The 18,345-nt window shown below is 45.7% G+C and overlaps 2 protein-coding genes across 4 annotated transcripts in view; one reads left to right on the forward strand and one right to left on the reverse strand.

Annotated features, from left to right (window-relative positions):
* The window catches only part of pkaap (A-kinase anchoring protein pkaap), a 68,402-nt gene extending 67,963 nt beyond the window's left edge, over positions 1–439 (reverse strand). The window contains exon 1 of one of the 2 annotated variants that reach the window (XM_050172749.3): positions 221–439. In XM_050172749.3, the coding sequence (XP_050028706.1) occupies positions 221–245 (25 nt within the window). In that variant the 5' untranslated portion in view covers positions 246–439. The remainder of the gene's footprint in view (positions 1–220) is intronic. The other variant, XM_050172748.3, reaches the window with a different exon arrangement.
* A 157-nt stretch (positions 440–596) lies between these two features.
* gry (trafficking protein particle complex subunit 11 gry) overlaps positions 597–18,345 on the forward strand; it is a 151,932-nt gene continuing 134,183 nt past the window's right edge. Inside the window, exons 1-2 of one of the 2 annotated variants that reach the window (XR_007597898.3) lie at positions 597–1,200; positions 6,213–6,382. Coding sequence is in view for 1 of the 2 variants with exons in the window: in XM_050172604.3 (XP_050028561.2) it covers positions 994–1,200; positions 6,213–6,382 (377 nt within the window). In the remaining variant the exon portion in view is untranslated. The remainder of the gene's footprint in view (positions 1,201–6,212; positions 6,383–18,345) is intronic. The other variant, XM_050172604.3, reaches the window with a different exon arrangement.

Below are 18,345 nucleotides of genomic sequence, written 5' to 3' on the forward strand. Positions count from 1 at the left end.
CGTGACTTTGAAACATCGCACACGGGAGGCAGTTTATACATTGTTTCACGGAAGAGAAAATTACGGGGATATGATAACTGACAAGGTGAAAGGCTCGCCGGCCCCCTTTGCGTGCGATATGCAAGAACTACCACGGTCACGAGCTGGTAAATACATGACACAATCACACAAGTTTCACAATTTCGAATCCGCTCGGGAAGGTCTCGGGGCAACTTCCTACCTGGCTTCCTTCTGAAGAGTGGCATAGCGTTCCAATGGCATTCGGCCGATCGACGCCGCAGTCAGGGACGATGTCGTCGTGTCATGTTCGCTTCGGCGATTCCGCAGCCTGACTCAATTAACGGATCCAGCCGCCCGCGCTCTAAATTACCTGATGCGACGACGACGCGGTAACGCCTTCCTTCGAACGCCCGAAAATACAGATGACAGCGGCCATGACCACTACAAGGAATGGGTGTCGAGGTTAAAGAACGTTTGTTTTGCTTGTTTTTTTCTTCGTTTTAATTGTGGTCAGCTGACTTGAGCGGGACAACTGAGAACGAGAGTTTGCTAAATTTTCTTCTTTTTTTGTAATTGGCTGTGAACGTGGTTTCGTGACGGGATGGGTGTGCGTTTTCGCGGTTGAGCCGGAGTGTGGGTCCCTTCGATATGAAGTCCACAGGTGACGAGTTATAGCCACCGTATGACGAGTTTAGAGTCAGCCTTTGGAACTGTTCCGGACTTGTGGTTTACGCGACAGGTGTGAAGGCGTGCCTGCAGAGCCTGTAGCATCTGGCGACGGTGTTCGCCCGTTGCCGTTGTTGTGTCACACGTTTGTTGTGCGCGGTCGTGCATTAACGAGGCGTGCTACCGGACTGCCGGCTTTTGGCGTACCGAAAGCGCTGCAAGTTAGCGCCTTGCCGATGCGGCCCAGTAGTTTGTGAAGCTTTTGTAGTTGAAGACGTCGTCCATCGCCTGTAACCACGGCCGCTGCAGCAGCGACAAAATCGAACTATGAAGCCCCTGGATATCGGCGAGGTACCTGTAGAGCTCAAAACTCGCCCCAAAGCATTCGTCGCCTTCATCGGTTTAGAACCGCAGGCCAACAACATCCATGCCGCGATTTGGGACGCCTTTTCTAACAACCGCGGACCAGACCGGTCGCCGCTGAACTTCGTGATGCTGCCTGACAAACATGTATTTCCGAAACCCAAACCCAAGGTATGCTGTGGACACATGCTCATGGAGCTTCGGTTCAGCGACTTGTACGTGCCACTGCGTTGCAGGTGTGTTCGATGCCTGTTGGTTCGCGTCGGGGGTGTGCGACACACTACAGAGCTCGGCTCATGCGGGTCATGCCACCTGCGGATAAGCCTTCATTATTCCTTGCATGAACGCTGAGGCGTTGGTGACTACTGTCGCATTTCACATGCTACGCCGTACCCATAAGTGAGAGGCTCGTGGAAAGAAAAAGAAAGAAAAGGTGTTTCTAACTAATAAGCTGTGCTCTCCATACGTGTAGTGCTCTACCTGCAGAGACCGGCGCATGCTTGCAAATGTTATGTGCATTTACATATACGCAAATTTTTATCGCGGTTAGTGAGCATTTAGCGCCAACTGTATTGCAGATGCGCGGAAAATCTAGACTTGTTGTTATTCCACACTTTCACTCGAGCTTTGCTTAAGTTACATAGGACCGTGGTAGGAGTAACTTTATTGTTACATTTACCCAAAGCCAAATTAAGGGATGGAGCTTTATGTCCCAGAGGAACATAACTATTGGAAGTGGCATCTTACACCATGGCCGAAACCAGTGTTATATATACATTACTCGGGCAACGCTGCGAAAATCCATGGTACGGAAAAGCAGGCATACAAAACACAGGGAAAGGTATGTAACGGGAAGGACAACACGAATGCAGTTTTTTGCTGATTATCACATAGTCCGTGGGCGCTATAATGTAAAACTATTCCAAACTTTTCTATTCCAATTCTGCAATCAGCTTTCCGCGATTGGTCAAAAACTTTTTTAGACCACCCCCGCTTCACCTCTGTCACGCGACGTCATGAAAACCGCAATAGCTCCCCATATGATATGGCATACACACACTGATTATGCATGATTTGACCGAACAAAAGAAAAACAGTTATTTCTGATTCGACGCCTCTTCGCCCTTAGCCTTCGGCTGTTGGTCAAGAGTTTTCGGGCTGCACCCACTTCACCTGCCTGTCATGCGACGTCACAAAACTTCAAAAGCTCACCGTGTCAAAGTGACATGTACGCGTTAAAGACGCATTAATGTGCCATACAAAACTAAATTTTCTTCTGAATAGCCGCAGGCTGCCCCGTTCCGAAAGGAATAAAAGATGGCGGCCGCCGATCGCTCATGCACTGGCTACTCGCGCCTGCCTGTGAGCATGGGTCTATTCGCATGTGATCAAACTTTCTGCGTGGTCGTGCAACATTTTCGAGCAATTTCAGCACGTTTACTTCGTTCTGGCAACTCTTCTTTGCTGAGGATCTATTTTAGCGTAATTCTTAAGCTTCTGTTGCATGCCGTCGCAGTTCTTGACCAGCCACCGCAAGCTAAGTAAAGGAAAGCGGACTAATCGCAGATGCCGTCCCCACCCTTTTCATCCGGTTATCGATTTTCAGTGCAGTGGCTCGGCCCCACCGAATCCCTCTCCACTTGAGCCTGCTCTTTGCCTCTTGTCAGCCAATTAGATAAAACAAGCCGCTCAGTGTAGGCAATGTTATTCGTTTTTCAAGCAAACAAAAGTAAGCTCCTATGAACGAGGAGAGCGTTTGATTGGTTGGTTCAGACAACCCTGCGGGAGACCGCCCGATGCTTGCGTCGGCGGTTACGCGAGTTTGACGTCAGGAGATTGGAATAAAAACATATTGGAATAGCTTTAAGTTATAGGGCCCCATGCTATGTGACAGACGGAAGCCTCTCCACTGAGTATATTTACTTTGCACATAAATTTACAAATGTTGTTATTCCACATTTTCACTCTAGCTCTAGTTACATAGGACCCCGGTGGTAGGAGTAACTTTATCGTGTTGCATACACACAAAGCCAGATTAAGGGATGGAGCTTAATGTCCCAGAGGAACACAACAACTATTCGAAGTGGTGTTGTCGAGCGCTCCAGATTAATTTTGACCATGCAGGCTTTATTATTGCAAACACACTTTCTCACATTCGGCCATCATTGGAATGTGGGCACTGCAACTGGGAGTCAAACATGCATCCTCGAACTTGGCAGCAGAATGCCATAAGTGCTGAGCCACCACAGCAGGTAGTACAAAGAGGAGCAACTGCTGAAGAATTATTCACTTGCCAAATCTTCACTTGAAAAAATGGTAATATACCTGCGGTGAAGGTTTCGCTGTGGCAGGCTCCGTTCTCCGTTAGGCAGGCTCTAGCACGTGCTGGCCCCAAATGCTGGCCCCAAAATGTGTTCTACAGAATTCACAATACTAATCGTGAGCAGGTAGCATGAGTGAGCCTTGGTGCATTGCATATTTCAGTGCAAAAACATTGTTTCAATTAATAACACTCACACTCGTTAATCTCTTGTCACTTTATGTTCCATCAGTTTGCATGAGTGTATAGCATAGCGATATTGCTATGTGCCAAGTAAAATTTTTATTCTACACCCTTTGTTATATTTAGAGCAGTTGTTTTCTACCCCAATCATCAGTTTTGCTTGGCTGGGGATCAGTTGGCCAATCATTTCCTTCATTGTTGAACTAAAACGTCATGCAAACTTTTGCTAAGCTGGGCCATGCAGATGACCACTAGTCAGCCTTGTAGGCCTTTCGATCAAGAGAAGAAAGTATCTTCACTCTGGACTGTTACATGGGAGTACGAATTGTTATGGGGGAATGCGTGATTGCGACAGTCCAGAAGCCATTATGGTGAGGTCTAGGGCGCTTCTATTGGGAAAGGCTATAGCCTAATTTGGTAGGCATTCACAAGCCGCTGACAAAGCTGGGCTACAAATGAGCAGGTAATACCGACGCCATACTGGGCACTTCCGAGGGTGATTAGGATCTAATTTTTTGACCGTTACTGGCTTATTTGCGCAAACTGTGGAAGGGAAGCAATAGCGATCGAGAAATTCGATCCCGATTGAAAGCTGCGAGTGTGACTGGGGTATAAAACGTAGGAACCCGCAGCATTTGTACCGTCTCACAGAAGATTATCTCTTGTCTTGCTTGTGAATTAACGTTGCCCGTCACAGTAGGCCAGTGGCTACAGCATTCTGGTACTGTGGACAAGGTCACGGGTTCAATTCCCGGCTATGGCAGCTGCATTCTGATATCGTCAGAATCCTAAAAAGAAAGCATGTCTGTCGAGCCTTGGCTACACATCAAAACTCCAGGTAGTCAGAATTAACAGGGAACTCTCCACAACAGCTTCTGTCAAAGTTCCTGTGTTGCTTCGAGCCATTAAACCACAACAGTCAATTAACGAATAGCTAATTATGCCAGCACTTATTTATTCACAGCATATTATTATTATTATTATTATTATTATTATTACAGCGCACCTGCAAACGCCACTGGGTTTGTGTATTTATTTTATATTTGTAATTTTGTCATACTTCTGACTACCCTTTGGCAGCCAAGGCAGGAGTGAGTACATAAATCAAAGGACAAACTAGTGTCCTGTAGTGAAGTTCAGGTCCACAACAAGGACCATATATACAGAGTAAGCAGATTAGGAACGGCACTACAAGACATTCACTTGTGTAAATATTACTTTTACGGTGCGTGATAAACAAAATAAGAAGAAATTACACCATGATAATCTGTATACATAAAGTGTGTGCATAAGGAAAAGGCACATTCTACAAAGCAATGAGTTCACTATTGAAAGAACAGAAAGCACACATCATAATATTACTCTAGAATGAGAATGGAATGAAGAAATTGTAGTACTAATATGACAGCTTACAGTGTGGCTTGGATTAGGCAGAAATTACACTCATGTAAAAGCACAGAGAGAAACAAAATGTGGAAAGTGCAAACCATGTTAAGCCCAACGTTACTGTTTCAAGTATCATCGGCAAAAAAGCAAGCAATGTTACGAGAAAAAAAAAAACATGCATAGTCACACAGAGCTCTTCATTATGTAGTAGTATCTTGTTGAGTGCCCGGTCATAATGAAAAGCTGACAATTGAATGGGTGCATGTGTGCTAAAGGCAGTGCTCGTACATGGTGTCAGATGTGAACTGCTTTGGAGACAAGAAGCTGCCCCTTTGGTGCTGCTGTTGTGAAGTAAAATGGTGATGCTGACCATATAAAAGGAAGACATGAGTCTCCACTTCCATGTGGGAGCCTTGTTCATAGTGGGATGACTGGGAGGTTGAATACGGTTTACTAATAGGTGATGCTACATAGTGTATGAACAGAAGCAAAGAGTTCTATTGAACTGGTTGTCTGCATGATTGTATGTTGAAGGTGCAAGGCTGAGTTTCATTTGGTGCGTGTCACATGTGCCCTTTTTCGGCGACTATCATGCCCCATCAGTGCAGCATATTTGGTGATGCTGCTAGGAGGCGTTTTTTTTTTTCAGTGTTAGTGCTGTTGTGGGTTCAATCCAATACTCGTTTCGGTTGGCAATGTTGTCCGCCACTGTCAGTGCAAGTCACAGCTATCGCCAGGAATGAAAAAAAAAAAATCCAGTTCTCGCCGGGATTGAACCCGGGACCTCTGTGCACGAGTCAGCTACTCTACTGCTGTGCCAGGCCAGTGCGTGCTAGTTGCTGCGGAAGCATGCCCTATACAGGTGTCGCAGCATGAGAGGAGTTATGCAATGTGAGGTCAGTGTGCAATGTGACGCTACGCAGATTGCGCTGCGTAGCGTCGACACCTGAACAGCTGTTGAAGGAGCAAATTGTAGAATTACGCACGTGGCTGCAACCAGGCAGTTTCGGACTCAGCAGACCGCTGTACAGAGAGCAGCACAAGCCACAGCTTGCCCCTCCAGCTTATGCTGTGCTGTGACTGTGCTGTGACTGTGCCGTACATGCCTGTGACTTTTTTGTTTTCCTTTAGCATTCTCACGGACACCTTTGAATGATTCCTGTCTCACCATTGCAAATGAGGCTGTAACCTGCAGGTTGAGTACTGGAAACAGAACCCCAGTATCTCTCTTTTTGGAACTTGTGGCCACCGTGGTGGCGCTGTGCCCTGACCATGTTTTGTTGATGGGGTGCAGCACCCATCGTACGAGTGGTACGAGGAGAGGGGTCTGCTCAAGAGCAACTGGCTGCACAAGCACCTTGCCCAAGTCCCTGCAGTGGCCATCCTCTTCTTCGACATGGACTGGGACGACCCCAGCTGGGCTGACAAGCGCAATGACTGCTCAACCAAGATACGCAGCCTCAGGTTTGCGTGCAATCCTCTTGTTCCCTGCTCACTTGCCCCTGCATAGGTGGGGAAGCAGTGCCTTTTCTTGTGACACAGTTCACTTCATCTATTCATTTTACATGCTGAAATTATCTTTCTGGAGATGCATTCTTTATGAATGCGGCTTTGCATTTTTACTTATGGGGTCAAGTAGCAGCGAAGTCAACAAGGCTAGATCCTGTTTGTGACTTCTTATGGTAATGACAGAACAGTACAGAGAGTGTGGTAGAGGAAGTAACAACCAACTTGCGGCTCGCTTGTTCTGTACAATTTGCAGGCCCATGCAGAATGTGTTGTGGGCTGCCTGGTGAGGACTGCAGTAATTTGGCACGTCGTTAGTGTCCAGAACTTTATGGAAAAGCATCTTAGTTGCATGTGATTAACCCCTTCCCTACCAAGGACGAGCCGAGCTGGTCATTAAAAATTGTACCACTCCAACCCTAAGACATGCCGGGTTCGTCTATACAAAAAGCTACAAGCACAGGTTCAGCTTCCTCGGCCATAAGTTATACAGACCTTCATCAAAGGGATAGTACCGCTCTACCTTAGTGCAAAGAATACGCCTTTATCAGCTAACCTTAGAGTTTTGAAACATTATAATAAAGCTATTATGGTACTCGGGTTAAAAACCTGTTTATTATTTTTTTCAACATATATTTTTAAAGCCCTTTTCTGAAACGAAGGTATTCAGTGAAATTTCTGGCTGTTTCCTTGCATATATGTTTCTTTGAAGGAATAAAATCAATTGGTATATTGAGTCATTCCTGCAGTGAATACTTCCGTAGTAAAATGGTGTACAGTAATCGAAAAAGGAATGTTGCTGGGGCGAGCTTAAGTTTTTGGTCAGTCTCCTGCTGCTTTCAACTAGATGTGTATTCACGCTTATACTCTTAACTGAACTCGTCTTGATACAATTCTTCTTTCACCTGATTTTTTATTACAGTAGAACTTTGTTGATACAATCCCATTATGTACTATTTCCTGGCATCACCGTTCGTGATCGAGAACACACACACAAAAAAAAAGACCCACTACAGTCATGCTTACGTTTTACCCGTTTATCATCATTATCAGTCTATTTTAATTCCACTGCAGGACAAAGGCCTCTCACTGCAATTTCCATGTACCCCTATCCTGTGCCAACAGATTCCAACTGGCGCCCGCGCATTTCCTAATTTCATCGCCCCACCTAGTCTTCTGCCATCCTTGACTGTGCTTCCCTTCTCTTGGCACCCATTCTGTTACCCTGATGGTCCACCGGTTATCTAACCTATACATTACATGACCTACCCAGCTCCACTTTTTTCTCTTAATGTCAATTTCAATATTGGGTATCCATACTACTCTCTTCCTGTCACTTAACGTTACGCCTAACATTTTTTGTAACACTTGGTTTAATCAAAGATGGAGGAGATAGTATGCTTGAAAAGTTTACAGCTCATTATACGAAATGTCTCACGAGTTCCAGGGTTCCAGAGAACTGGAAGAATGCCAATGTTATACTAATGCACGAAAAGGGAGACTAAAGAATTTAAAAATTATAGGCCCGTTAGCTTACTTTCAGTATTGTATAAAATATTCACCCAGATAATTTCCAGTAGAATAAGGGCAACACTGGACTTCAGTCAACCAAGAGAATAGGCTGGCTTCAGTAAGGGGTACTCTACATTGGATCACATCCATGTCATTAATCAGGTAATCGAAAAATCCGCACAATAGAATCAGCCTCTCTATATGGCTTTTATAGATTACGAAAAGGCATTTCATTCAGTAGAGATACCAGCATTCATAGAAGCATTATGTAATCAAGGAGTACAGGGGGCTTACGTAAATATCTTGGAAAATATCTACAGGCATTTCGCTGCTACCTTAATTTTCCAGAACTAGAAACATACCTATAACGAAAGGGGTCAGGCATGGAGACACAATCTCTCCAATGCTATTCACTGCGTGCTTGGAAGGAGTATTCAAGCTATTAAACTGGGAAGGCTTAGGAGTGAGGATAAACAGCGAATATCTCAACAACCTTCGGTTTGCAGGTGACATTGTCCTGTTCAGCAACACTGGGGACAAGTTACAACAAATGATTGAGGACCTTAACAGAGGTGTGTGAGAGTGGGATTGAAGATCAATATGCAGAAGCTAAAGATAATGCTCAATAGCCTGGCAAGCGAACAAGAGTTCGGGGTCGTCAGTCAGGCTCTAGAGTCTGTGAAGCTACATTTACCTAGGTCAATTACTCACACGTTACCCTGATCATGAGATACAAATTTACGGAAGAATAAAAATGGGTTGTAGTGCATATGGCAGACATTGTCAGATCCTGACTGGAAGCCTACCACTATCATTCAAAAGAGAGGTGTACAATCAATCCATTCTACCGGGGGTAACATATGGGGCAGAAACTTGGAGCTTGACAAAGAAACTCGACAACAAGTTAAGGACCGCGCAAAGAACGAAGAATGTTACCAGTTTATATGTTCTTAGAAAACGCAATCTTTTGGGACCAACATTTGATACATTGGCAGACTGTGATTGTATGACATGTTTTCAGGCCGCTAGATCCCATGTTAACAAAAAAAGGCCTGAGGCGCGTTCGATTGAAAACAGTCGCTGCCTGCCGCAGCAGCTTCCCTGCCATACTCACCACCTGTCCCATGTGAAAACGCCAGGGCGTGTTTGGTTTCCTATTCTGGTACAAGCAAATCTCCTCCTGGGTCATCACACGTTACATTCACAGCTATTGCAGCCAACCCTTCCGCTATAAGCATCTTCACCTATCTGTTTCACAATGCGTTGAGCATAGTGCCATTAGAAGCATACTGCACGCTTTTAATAGGTGATAACCCAAATGTGGTGCCGTTCCCTACTGCAGGTGGTGCGAAGAGAGCGTCATGTTTCGTTCTGGTGGCATAGTATTCCAGTGTTGTCCAAGAGTTCGATTTCATTTAGGGTTCTTGTTGCGGTCTTGTAAACTACGGAACAGGAAAATGACAATATGTGCCTCCGGTTGCTTGGGCCCCACCAGGTTGATGCGCAGCATTGCCTTCTCGTGCCACAACGATTTGAGCCAAGTGGGCCACGAGGCTGAATTCAAGACATGCTAACCTAAGCTTGCCGAAGCCACAAAAACGACAATGCTCGTATCGGGCTCCACCAGCTCCGCGCATGTATTGTGTTGCAGCGATTAGTGCAATGTTTTGCCTTGCGCATGCGATAATTGCAGTTGAGTCTGCAAATCTTTTAGTGGTCTCGGATTGTGTATTTTCTCATTTAGCACATTTTTTCTTAAATTTTTTTTTCTCAGACATATCAACAAAGCTCAAATGTACTTATTTTTTATTGCTTAACTTTTAAGTGTCCCCATGGTAGTTCCTGCTTTCTGAGAAAACTGGGCCCACCATGTTGTTACGTAGTAAGACGCAGACGAAACGCTATATACAAGTATATTTACAAGGAAATATGCCGCACTTGGCCAAGAGGCAACAGCCCGCTCTAGCCTCAAATCGTCGTCGTCGTCTTCACACTGCTCGCCTCTTCGTCATTGCCAATACTTTTCCATAGCACTACCCCCGGCGGCAAAAGCGCCGTCCTGGAGTGAGTAAAGGCCGGACTCGGAAGCAGTGTAGTAGGCCTTGAGCCTACTGACGTGCACAACATTACTAGATCCTAGAGTAGAGGACGTGGTTGAACTCACAGGAGCAATTTCGTACGTCACAGGCTTCATCGGCAATGCCTTTGAGGATGTGGGAAACCTTGTCTGACTCGGTCATGTGTGCGTCAACTTTGCCCCACAGAGCCAAGACGTCCTGAATGTACGTGACGTAGGGCTCTGTAGACGTCTGCACATGGCCGGATAACGCCTTCTGCGTGGCAAGTTGGTGACCGTAGGGGTTGCTGAACAAGTCTCTGAGCTTTTGCTTAAGTGAATCCCAACTGGTGAGCTCATCTTTGTGTGTCTGAAACCAAACTTGAGGTGTGCCGCCGAGGTAAAAGACTACGTTGGCGAGCATGATAGTAGGGTCCCACTGGTTATTGCGGCTGGCGTGTACGTACAGGCTGATCCAGTCCTCGACGTCTTCCCCATCTTTGCCCAAGAATACGCCAGGATCACGGGGAGCAGGGAGAGGGATGTAGGTCATCTAAGTGGCAGCAGGTGTCGGAGGCGGCTGAGTCGAGTTGTCGTCGCTGGGAGCCATGAAGGAAGGCTCGACGTACCATCCACTGCGAAGCTCCATGACAAGGTACAGGGAACGTCCACCTCCACCAGATATGTTACGTAGGAAGACACGGACGAAAAGCTATATACAAGTATATTTACAAGGAAATACGGCGCACTTAGCCAAGAGGCAACAGCCCGCGCTAGCCTCTAATCGTCGTCGTCTTCACACTGCGCACCTCTTCGTCATCGCAAATACTGTTCCGTAGCAATATTGATAACACCTGCTTACATGTGTCGACCCTTTTCCATTTGGGTCACCCCTACTTCTTGGAAGAACCAACAGCAGTACCTCTACCTGTTCCCTACCTGTCACAGCTGAACACTAACCTTCCTTCTCTCACCTCACTTTGAGTTCCCTCACTCTTATATATGCACTGGCTTATTCTCCTTCTCCTCCCCCATTGGGGGGGGGGGGTGAGGGAAGGAGCCCACCATAGCCAGGTGTCTTTTTGTTTAGCTTTAGCCAGTTGCCATTTTCATCAGATGCGTCACTTGTGAGAAGTGTCGGTCACTGATGTGAATTTGGTGTGCAATGCTTTGACGTTACCAGCGTCATGCGATGCGACAACCATCTAGCACGTATTCATATGTACAGTGAAAAAACGGAAAACAAAGTGTTGAGGTTGTTGAGTGGCACTAATGAAATTAGAGATTTTAGCTCTGCTGTTGGTGGTGTACAACCAGATGATTGTGGACCTCTTCAGGCTGAGTGCAGGAGCCTACAGTGAAAGTACAGAAAGCAATATGTTGAGGTTGTTGAGTGGCACTAATGAAATGAGAAATTTGAGCTCTGCTGTTGGTGGTGTACAACCAGACGATTGCGGGCCTCTTCAGGCTGAGTGCAGGAGCCTACAGTGAAAATACAGAAAGCAAAATGTTGAGGTTGTTGAGTGGCACTAATGAAATGAGAGATTTGAGCTCTGCTGTTGGTGGTGTACAACCAGACGATTGCGGGCCTCTTCATGCTGAGTGCAGGAGCCTACAGTGAAAAAACAGAAAGCAAAGTGTTGAGGTTGTTGGTGGTGTACAACCAGAAGATTGCGGACCTCTTCATGCTGAGTGCAGGAGCCTACAGTGAAAAAACAGAAAGCAAAGTGTTGAGGTTGTTGAGTGGCACTAATGAAATTAGAGATTTGAGCTCTGCTGTTGGTGGTGTACAACCAGAAGATTGCGGACCTCTTCATGCTGAGTGCAGGAGCCTACAGTGAAAAAACAGAAAGCAAAGTGTTGAGGTTGTTGAGTGGTACTAATAAAATTAGAGATTTGAGCTCTGCTGTTGGTGGTGTACAACCAGAAGATTGCAGACCTCTTCATGCTGAGTGCAGGAGCCTACAGGGAAAAAACAGAAAGCAAAGTGTTGAGGTTGTTGGTGGTGTACAACCAGAAGATTGCGGACCTCTTCATGCTGAGTGCAGGAGCCTACAGTGAAAAAACAGAAAGCAAGGTGTTGAGGTTGTTGGTGGTGTACAACCGGAAGATTGCAAACCTCTTCATGCTGAGTGGAGGAGCCTACAGTGAAAAAACAGAAAGCAAAGTGTTGAGGTTGTTGGTGGTGTACAACCAGAAGATTGCGGACCTCTTCATGCTGAGTGCAGGAGCCTACAGTGAAAAAACAGAAAGCAAAGTGTTGAGGTTGTTGAGTGGCACTAATGAAATTATTGAGCTCTGCTGTTAGTGGTGTACAACCAGACGATTGTGGGCCTCTTCATGCTGAGTGCAGGAGCCTACAGTGAAAAAACAGAAAGGAAAGTGTTGAGGTTGTTGGTGGTGTACAACCAGAAGATTGCGGACCTCTTCATGCTGAGTGCAGGAGCCTACAGTGAAAAAACAGAAAGCAAAGTGTTGAGGTTGTTGGTGGTGTACAACCAGAAGATTGCGGACCTCTTCATGCTGAGTGTAGGAGCCTACAGTGAAAAAACAGAAAGCAAGGTGTTGAGGTTGTTGAGTGGCACTAATGAAATTAGAGATTTGAGTTCTGCTGTTGGTGGTGTACAACCAGAAGATTGCGGACCTCTTCATGCTGAGTGCAGGAGCCTACAGTGAAAAAACAGAAAGCAAAGTGTTGAGCTTGTTGGTGGTGTACAACCAGAAGATTGCGGACCTCTTCATGCTGAGTGCAGGAGCCTACAGTGAAAAAACAGAAAGCAAAGTGTTAAGGTTGTTGGTAGTGTACAACCAGAAGATTGCGGACCTCTTCATGCTGAGTGCAGGAGCCTACAGTGAAAAAACAGAAAGCAAAGTGTTGAGGTTGTTGCTGGTGTACAACCAGAAGATTGCGGACCTCTTCATGCTGAGTGCAGGAGCCTACAGTGAAAAAACAGAAAGCAAAGTGTTGAGGTTGTTGAGTGGCACTAATGAAATTAGAGATTTGAGCTCTGCTGTTGGTGGTGTACAACCAGACGATTGCGGGCCTCTTCATGCTGAGTGCAGGAGCCTACAGTAAAAAAACAGAAAGCAAAGTGTTGAGGTTGTTGGTGGTGTACAACCAGAAGATTGCGGACCTCTTCATGCTGAGTGCAGGAGCCCACAGTGAAAAAACAGAAAGCAAAGTGTTGAGGTTGTTGAGTGGCACTAATGAAATTAGAGATTTGAGCTCTGCTGTTGGTGGTGTACAACCAGAAGATTGCGGACCTCTTCATGCTGAGTGCAGGAGCCTACAGTGAAAAAACAAAGCAAAGTGTTGAGGTTGTTGAGTGGCACTAATGAAATGAGAGATTTGAGCTCTGCTGTTGGTGGTGTACAACCAGACGATTGCGGGCCTCTTCAGGCTGAGTGCAGGAGCCTACAGTGAAAATACAGAAAGCAAAATGTTGAGGTTGTTGAGTGGCACTAATGAAATGAGAGATTTGAGCTCTGCTGTTGATGGTGTACAACCAGATGATTGCGGGCCTCTTCAGGCTGAGTGCAGGAGCCTACAGTGAAAAAACAGAAAGCAAAGTGTTGAGGTTGTTGAGTGGCACTAATGAAATTAGAGATTTGAGTTCTGCTGTTGGTGGTGTACAACCAGAAGATTGCGGGCCTCTTCAGGCCGAGTGCAGGAGCCTAATTTTGGCTCGATCCCAGTGGAGTCATTTGATGGATTTCAGAGCGATGACTCAGAGTAAGGCAGCAAATGCATATTAGATAAAGCTTTTGAGTGAAAAGATGGCTGTGCTGTTTCTTTTTTTTTTTTTTTGTCACGACTGTTCTGCCACCAACTTGAAATTTGCCCACGACCGAGCAAGTGCCTCTTACCCAACCATTCTTTGATTAGCTCTAGCCCAAGATTAGCTTTTGCTTGCTCAGGATTTCACAGCACTGTTTTCCGCATGAATTTTCTGAGACTACTGTGATACTGGGAAGTCCTGAAAGGCATTGCTGGCACAAAGGATGCACAGTAAGTGCAACTGTATCATGCACGTGCTGCTTGTGCTGTACTGCAGTGTACTAGCACATTGTGCACAGCTGCTCCTGGTCGTTTTACGGGCTGTGATGAGGAAGGAGCCAGAAGTGAGTGACAAGGCCATGTAGCATCCTTGATGAAAATCACCTTGGTTGATGGTAAGATGTGTACATCCCATTATATTTCTCCCGTAAAAAATGCTTGTCAGCTTTCAGATTTTACTTTTCCTGAGCAATACTTGATCAGGAAGACTTTATACACAAGGTGATGCGTTCCCTTGTACAAGCATCAAAGGGCTATGTTTGTGCAGTTAATATATATTTAATGCTGTTTTGTTTTCCCGTATGCATCTTTGTTGTAGGCATCCCTGCTCTTCTACCCGTAACAATATACCCACCTTTTTCTTCAATGCTTTGAAAGTTGGAGGGTATGAGCAATAAATTGTCAGAACTCCTTATAACAAAATAGGTTGTAAAGCACCAATTGATGTAATAACGCAATTGTAATTTTCCTTACAGTTCCCACAGAAAACCATGCATTCAAGATGTTGTTTTAATGGAGTGATAATTTACTATAAGTGTGTATAACGAACCTTTGTGTAGTTCGTAATGAAAATCTGTCGATATTTTTATGCCAGTTAGCCAATAATCTGGGATTGCATGACACTGCTAATAACTCGTCTGATGCATCATTTCAAAACTTATGCGATCTGTCGCCCACCTTGTCTGTCACCAAAGTGGCTGCACTGCTGTATTGGCAGCCATGCCTGCACTCTACCAACACCGCTGACTCTGGGCACAGAGCGTACTTGGTTTTGGTTAATGGTTGTGTGAAGCGCAAACAGTGCTAGCGTGCGGCTCAACTAACCACAGTGTTTCGTGGTTTAACTGTGGCCATGATAAACTGCTTCACATGTGCAGTCAAATAATTTTTTGCATTCTGAGATTGTAATTTCCACCGATCCATTTTGTTTTTCATTTGATCTTTTTGTTTCTTTTTGCCCCTTGTCATTGATTCAAACGAAGCTGTGTTGCTGTTTTATTACTAGGACTGGCCCTCGGTGAAATGAATGATAAGAATTGAAAGCGAAGTGGGTCGTTACAGAATATGCTCTCATGTCCTCAGAGATTGTCCGGCTTATCAGCATTTCATGAAGGTTGCGTGGGAGCTCTTGTGGTATCATGCCACTGGCGTGTTGCAAGTTTCCAATTTCTTTACTCATTTCGTCCAAGACTTGTCAAATGCCAGTATAAAGAAATGCTTTTTTTGTTGTTCAGAAATACATGTGCTCGTGTACAACAATGAGCATTGTGCGTGAAATGTATGTAGCGCATATACAGTCAAATCCATTTATGACAACATTCATGTACCACGCAAATTCCATTGTTATAACCAAAAATTATTACTGGGTTGCATAAAAAAAAAAAAGCAATATAGGGGGATGACAGAGCTGTTGTGAGAAAACTATAATGGCAGGGAGGCCAGCGCCCTTTCCCATTACCTTTCTCCATCCGGCTGCTGATTGTGTTGACTTATTGAACTGTTTAACTCTGCTTCCTGTGTACTCCGACCGCATGTGACAAGCCGCGGCTGTGGGCGTTTAAGAACGGAACTACTATAACAACCGCTAAGAGGGGTCACAGGCGACAGGTGACATGCGAGCTACGTTGAGGCATGGCTTTGGTGGCCCCAAAAGGGGCTTTTTAAATAATGCGAGAATGTTACCATGGCAGCCTCTCAACTTGAGAAATTCAGAATAAACGCTGAGGCGAGATCGCCACATGCATCTCGCCGCATACTTCTCACTGGCTTGCACAGGAAAACCTCGTGTTCGTCAGCCTTGCTTGCTTTATGTGAAGCTTGCCGACAATCTTCTCCAAGGCATCCAGGTGCTCCACGTAGGGCAGCGGAAGGTCCCTTGCGAGAACGAACCCTCAGAGGGACTGAATCATCTGCAGGGCATCCTTCGAGGACAACGTTAAAGCAGCCTCATTATCGCTGCCATCGTTGCCGTCACTATCCGAAGCCAGCGCGTTCACAATGATCGCGCGATCGGTTAGAAGTCCTGGTGTTTCTAATGTGTCGTCCACACGTAGAAACTTCAAGTCCTGAAGCATCCCTGTTGACTGCGGACCAAAGTTCGGGCATCACTTCGTCGGTGGGAGTTTTGCAAGCTTTGTATAAGTCACTGCTGCCTCGAACAAAGCACGCTTTGCTAAAGCAGTTCCGTACTGTAGAAGCGCTTTCTTCGAACCACACATGAAAGATAAACTGCACGGCCATGAATAGATTGATCTTCCAGTCAGGTTGTTTCCTGCTTTTCCTCGTGGCCATGTTCATCGACAAGACCAACTTGTTCGGGACGTGGTGATGATACATACCTTAAAATTGCCGATCATGTCAGCGACCATGGGCTGGAAGCCTGCCATCTTGTTCAGCAGCAGGAAGAAACTTCCATCCTTGAGAGCTTAGGCATGGAGTAGTGGGCACTACAATTATCTAGGATGAGCGCCACCTTCCTCTTAGAACAGCCAATACGTTGATCGAACTCGAAGAGCCGCCACTCACGAAAAAGTTCTCGTGTCATCTGTGCCTTGCAGTTGTGATGGTAGCTTACTGGTATCCTGGTAGCACCGCAGAAGCGGTGGGGATTTTTTGATTTGCAAATGACATATGCGGGGCATTTGTCGCTCCTGTGCATGCTGGCGCACAAAAACATAGTGAGGCATGGCTTGCTGTTTTTGCAGCCCTTACATGTGTCCCCTTTGAGTGCATGCATCTTGGACGGCAACATCTGGAAGAACAGTCTTGTTTCATTGCCACTACCTACGTCGGTGTCAGTGTAGTTGTCGAGGATGCAGGGAGCATTTCCTCCACCCACTTCTGCTTCGCCTCCATGTCAAGCGAAGCTCCCTCATCAGTGATGGCTTTGTAAACAATGCCGCACCTCTCTTTGAAGCGCTGCCACCACGTGCCTGGAAGTCCAATTTGTTCATGTGTAAGGCAAACTGCTTTGCCTTTGTGGCCATTATTGGCGCAGTGATGGGCAAGTTCATGGCACATGCACCGAGAAACTACTCGTTGAGGGCCTCTTCAACCTCCTTATAGTCACAGTCACCTTGTCAAACGCAGTTGCACCTGTTGTCAACCTAGCAGTTTTCTTTGTTGAACTTGTCTGCAGAGCAGATGTGTCAACACTGTCGGTTGCAATAGTCTATACTTCTTCACCAAGCCACGCACTCTTTTTACCATGTTTGTAGTCCTTTACGATAGGGCATTTCACTTCCAAATCTGTAGCAGTGCACTTTCATTTCACCGGCAACGTCACGCATTCATGATGATCAGTGGGCAGATCAGCCATCTTCCATTTCGGCAGCAAGTCAAATGAGGTGGAGAAAACCACGTGCCCAGGTACGACTTCGACGCAGCCAACAAAGATGAGCACGAACAATTTAACCCGTTGGCAGACCTGCGCAGAATAATGGGCTAGCGAGCAATCAGGGAGCAGCGCTGTCAGTGCAGTTGGTGCGATCCATTCTTGTTTCGGATGACGATGCAGTGCAGAGCTACGGGTGCAGCGCATTCGTGTTTGGAGGAGTGGAAGGCCAACAGAGCAGGTGCATGTGGCTGTTGGGGCTGGAAAACAGGTTATGTCACATAAGTGTGCAGCAGCTGTTGGAATGGCGGCTGATCGTGCACTGGGCTTGAATTTCTTTTTTTTTTTTTTCTTTCGAAGGATTTCACATTTCATTACCTTTCGGCATGAACACCCAGCAGCCAGACTTCGTTGTAATTGATAATGTGGCTTGGGGGCATCATAGTAAGTGGGTTATTTCACCATCGAAAACATAAAAAAGTTGTTGGTGCAGCAGCTTCTCATTGTTATAACTTATATATTGTTAAAGCCAGCATGGTTATAAGTGGTTTCAACTGTACAAGGTGGTTGCATTTAGACTTATTCCAAAACTTGGCAAACAGCAGACAATGGAACAAGGTAGAAGCATTACAAGCAAGGTACCAGCTTGGTTATGTCCCATTGCCTATGCTGTATGCCGCAAATGAAAACCACCTGGCCTAGCTTTTAAAGGACACTAAAGGAAAACACTAAATCGGTTTATACTGATAAGGTATTCTTTTAGAGCTATATTTTTGTTAATTTCACAGTAAGAGGTCACAGCAATTTCGCAGTAAGGTGGGTGTGTGCCCAGACATGCAGCTTACACTCTATAATTGCATAGCATAAACATAACCATTAAAATCTCTACCAATAATAAGTTTCCCATCACCAAATTGCATATTTGTCACCACTTAAATGTTAATCTGCTATAATGGGGATAA

The sequence above is a fragment of the Dermacentor andersoni genome, chromosome 3 (assembly GCF_023375885.2).
Source record: "Dermacentor andersoni chromosome 3, qqDerAnde1_hic_scaffold, whole genome shotgun sequence".
In the NCBI taxonomy this organism is placed as follows: Eukaryota; Metazoa; Arthropoda; class Arachnida; order Ixodida; family Ixodidae; genus Dermacentor; species Dermacentor andersoni.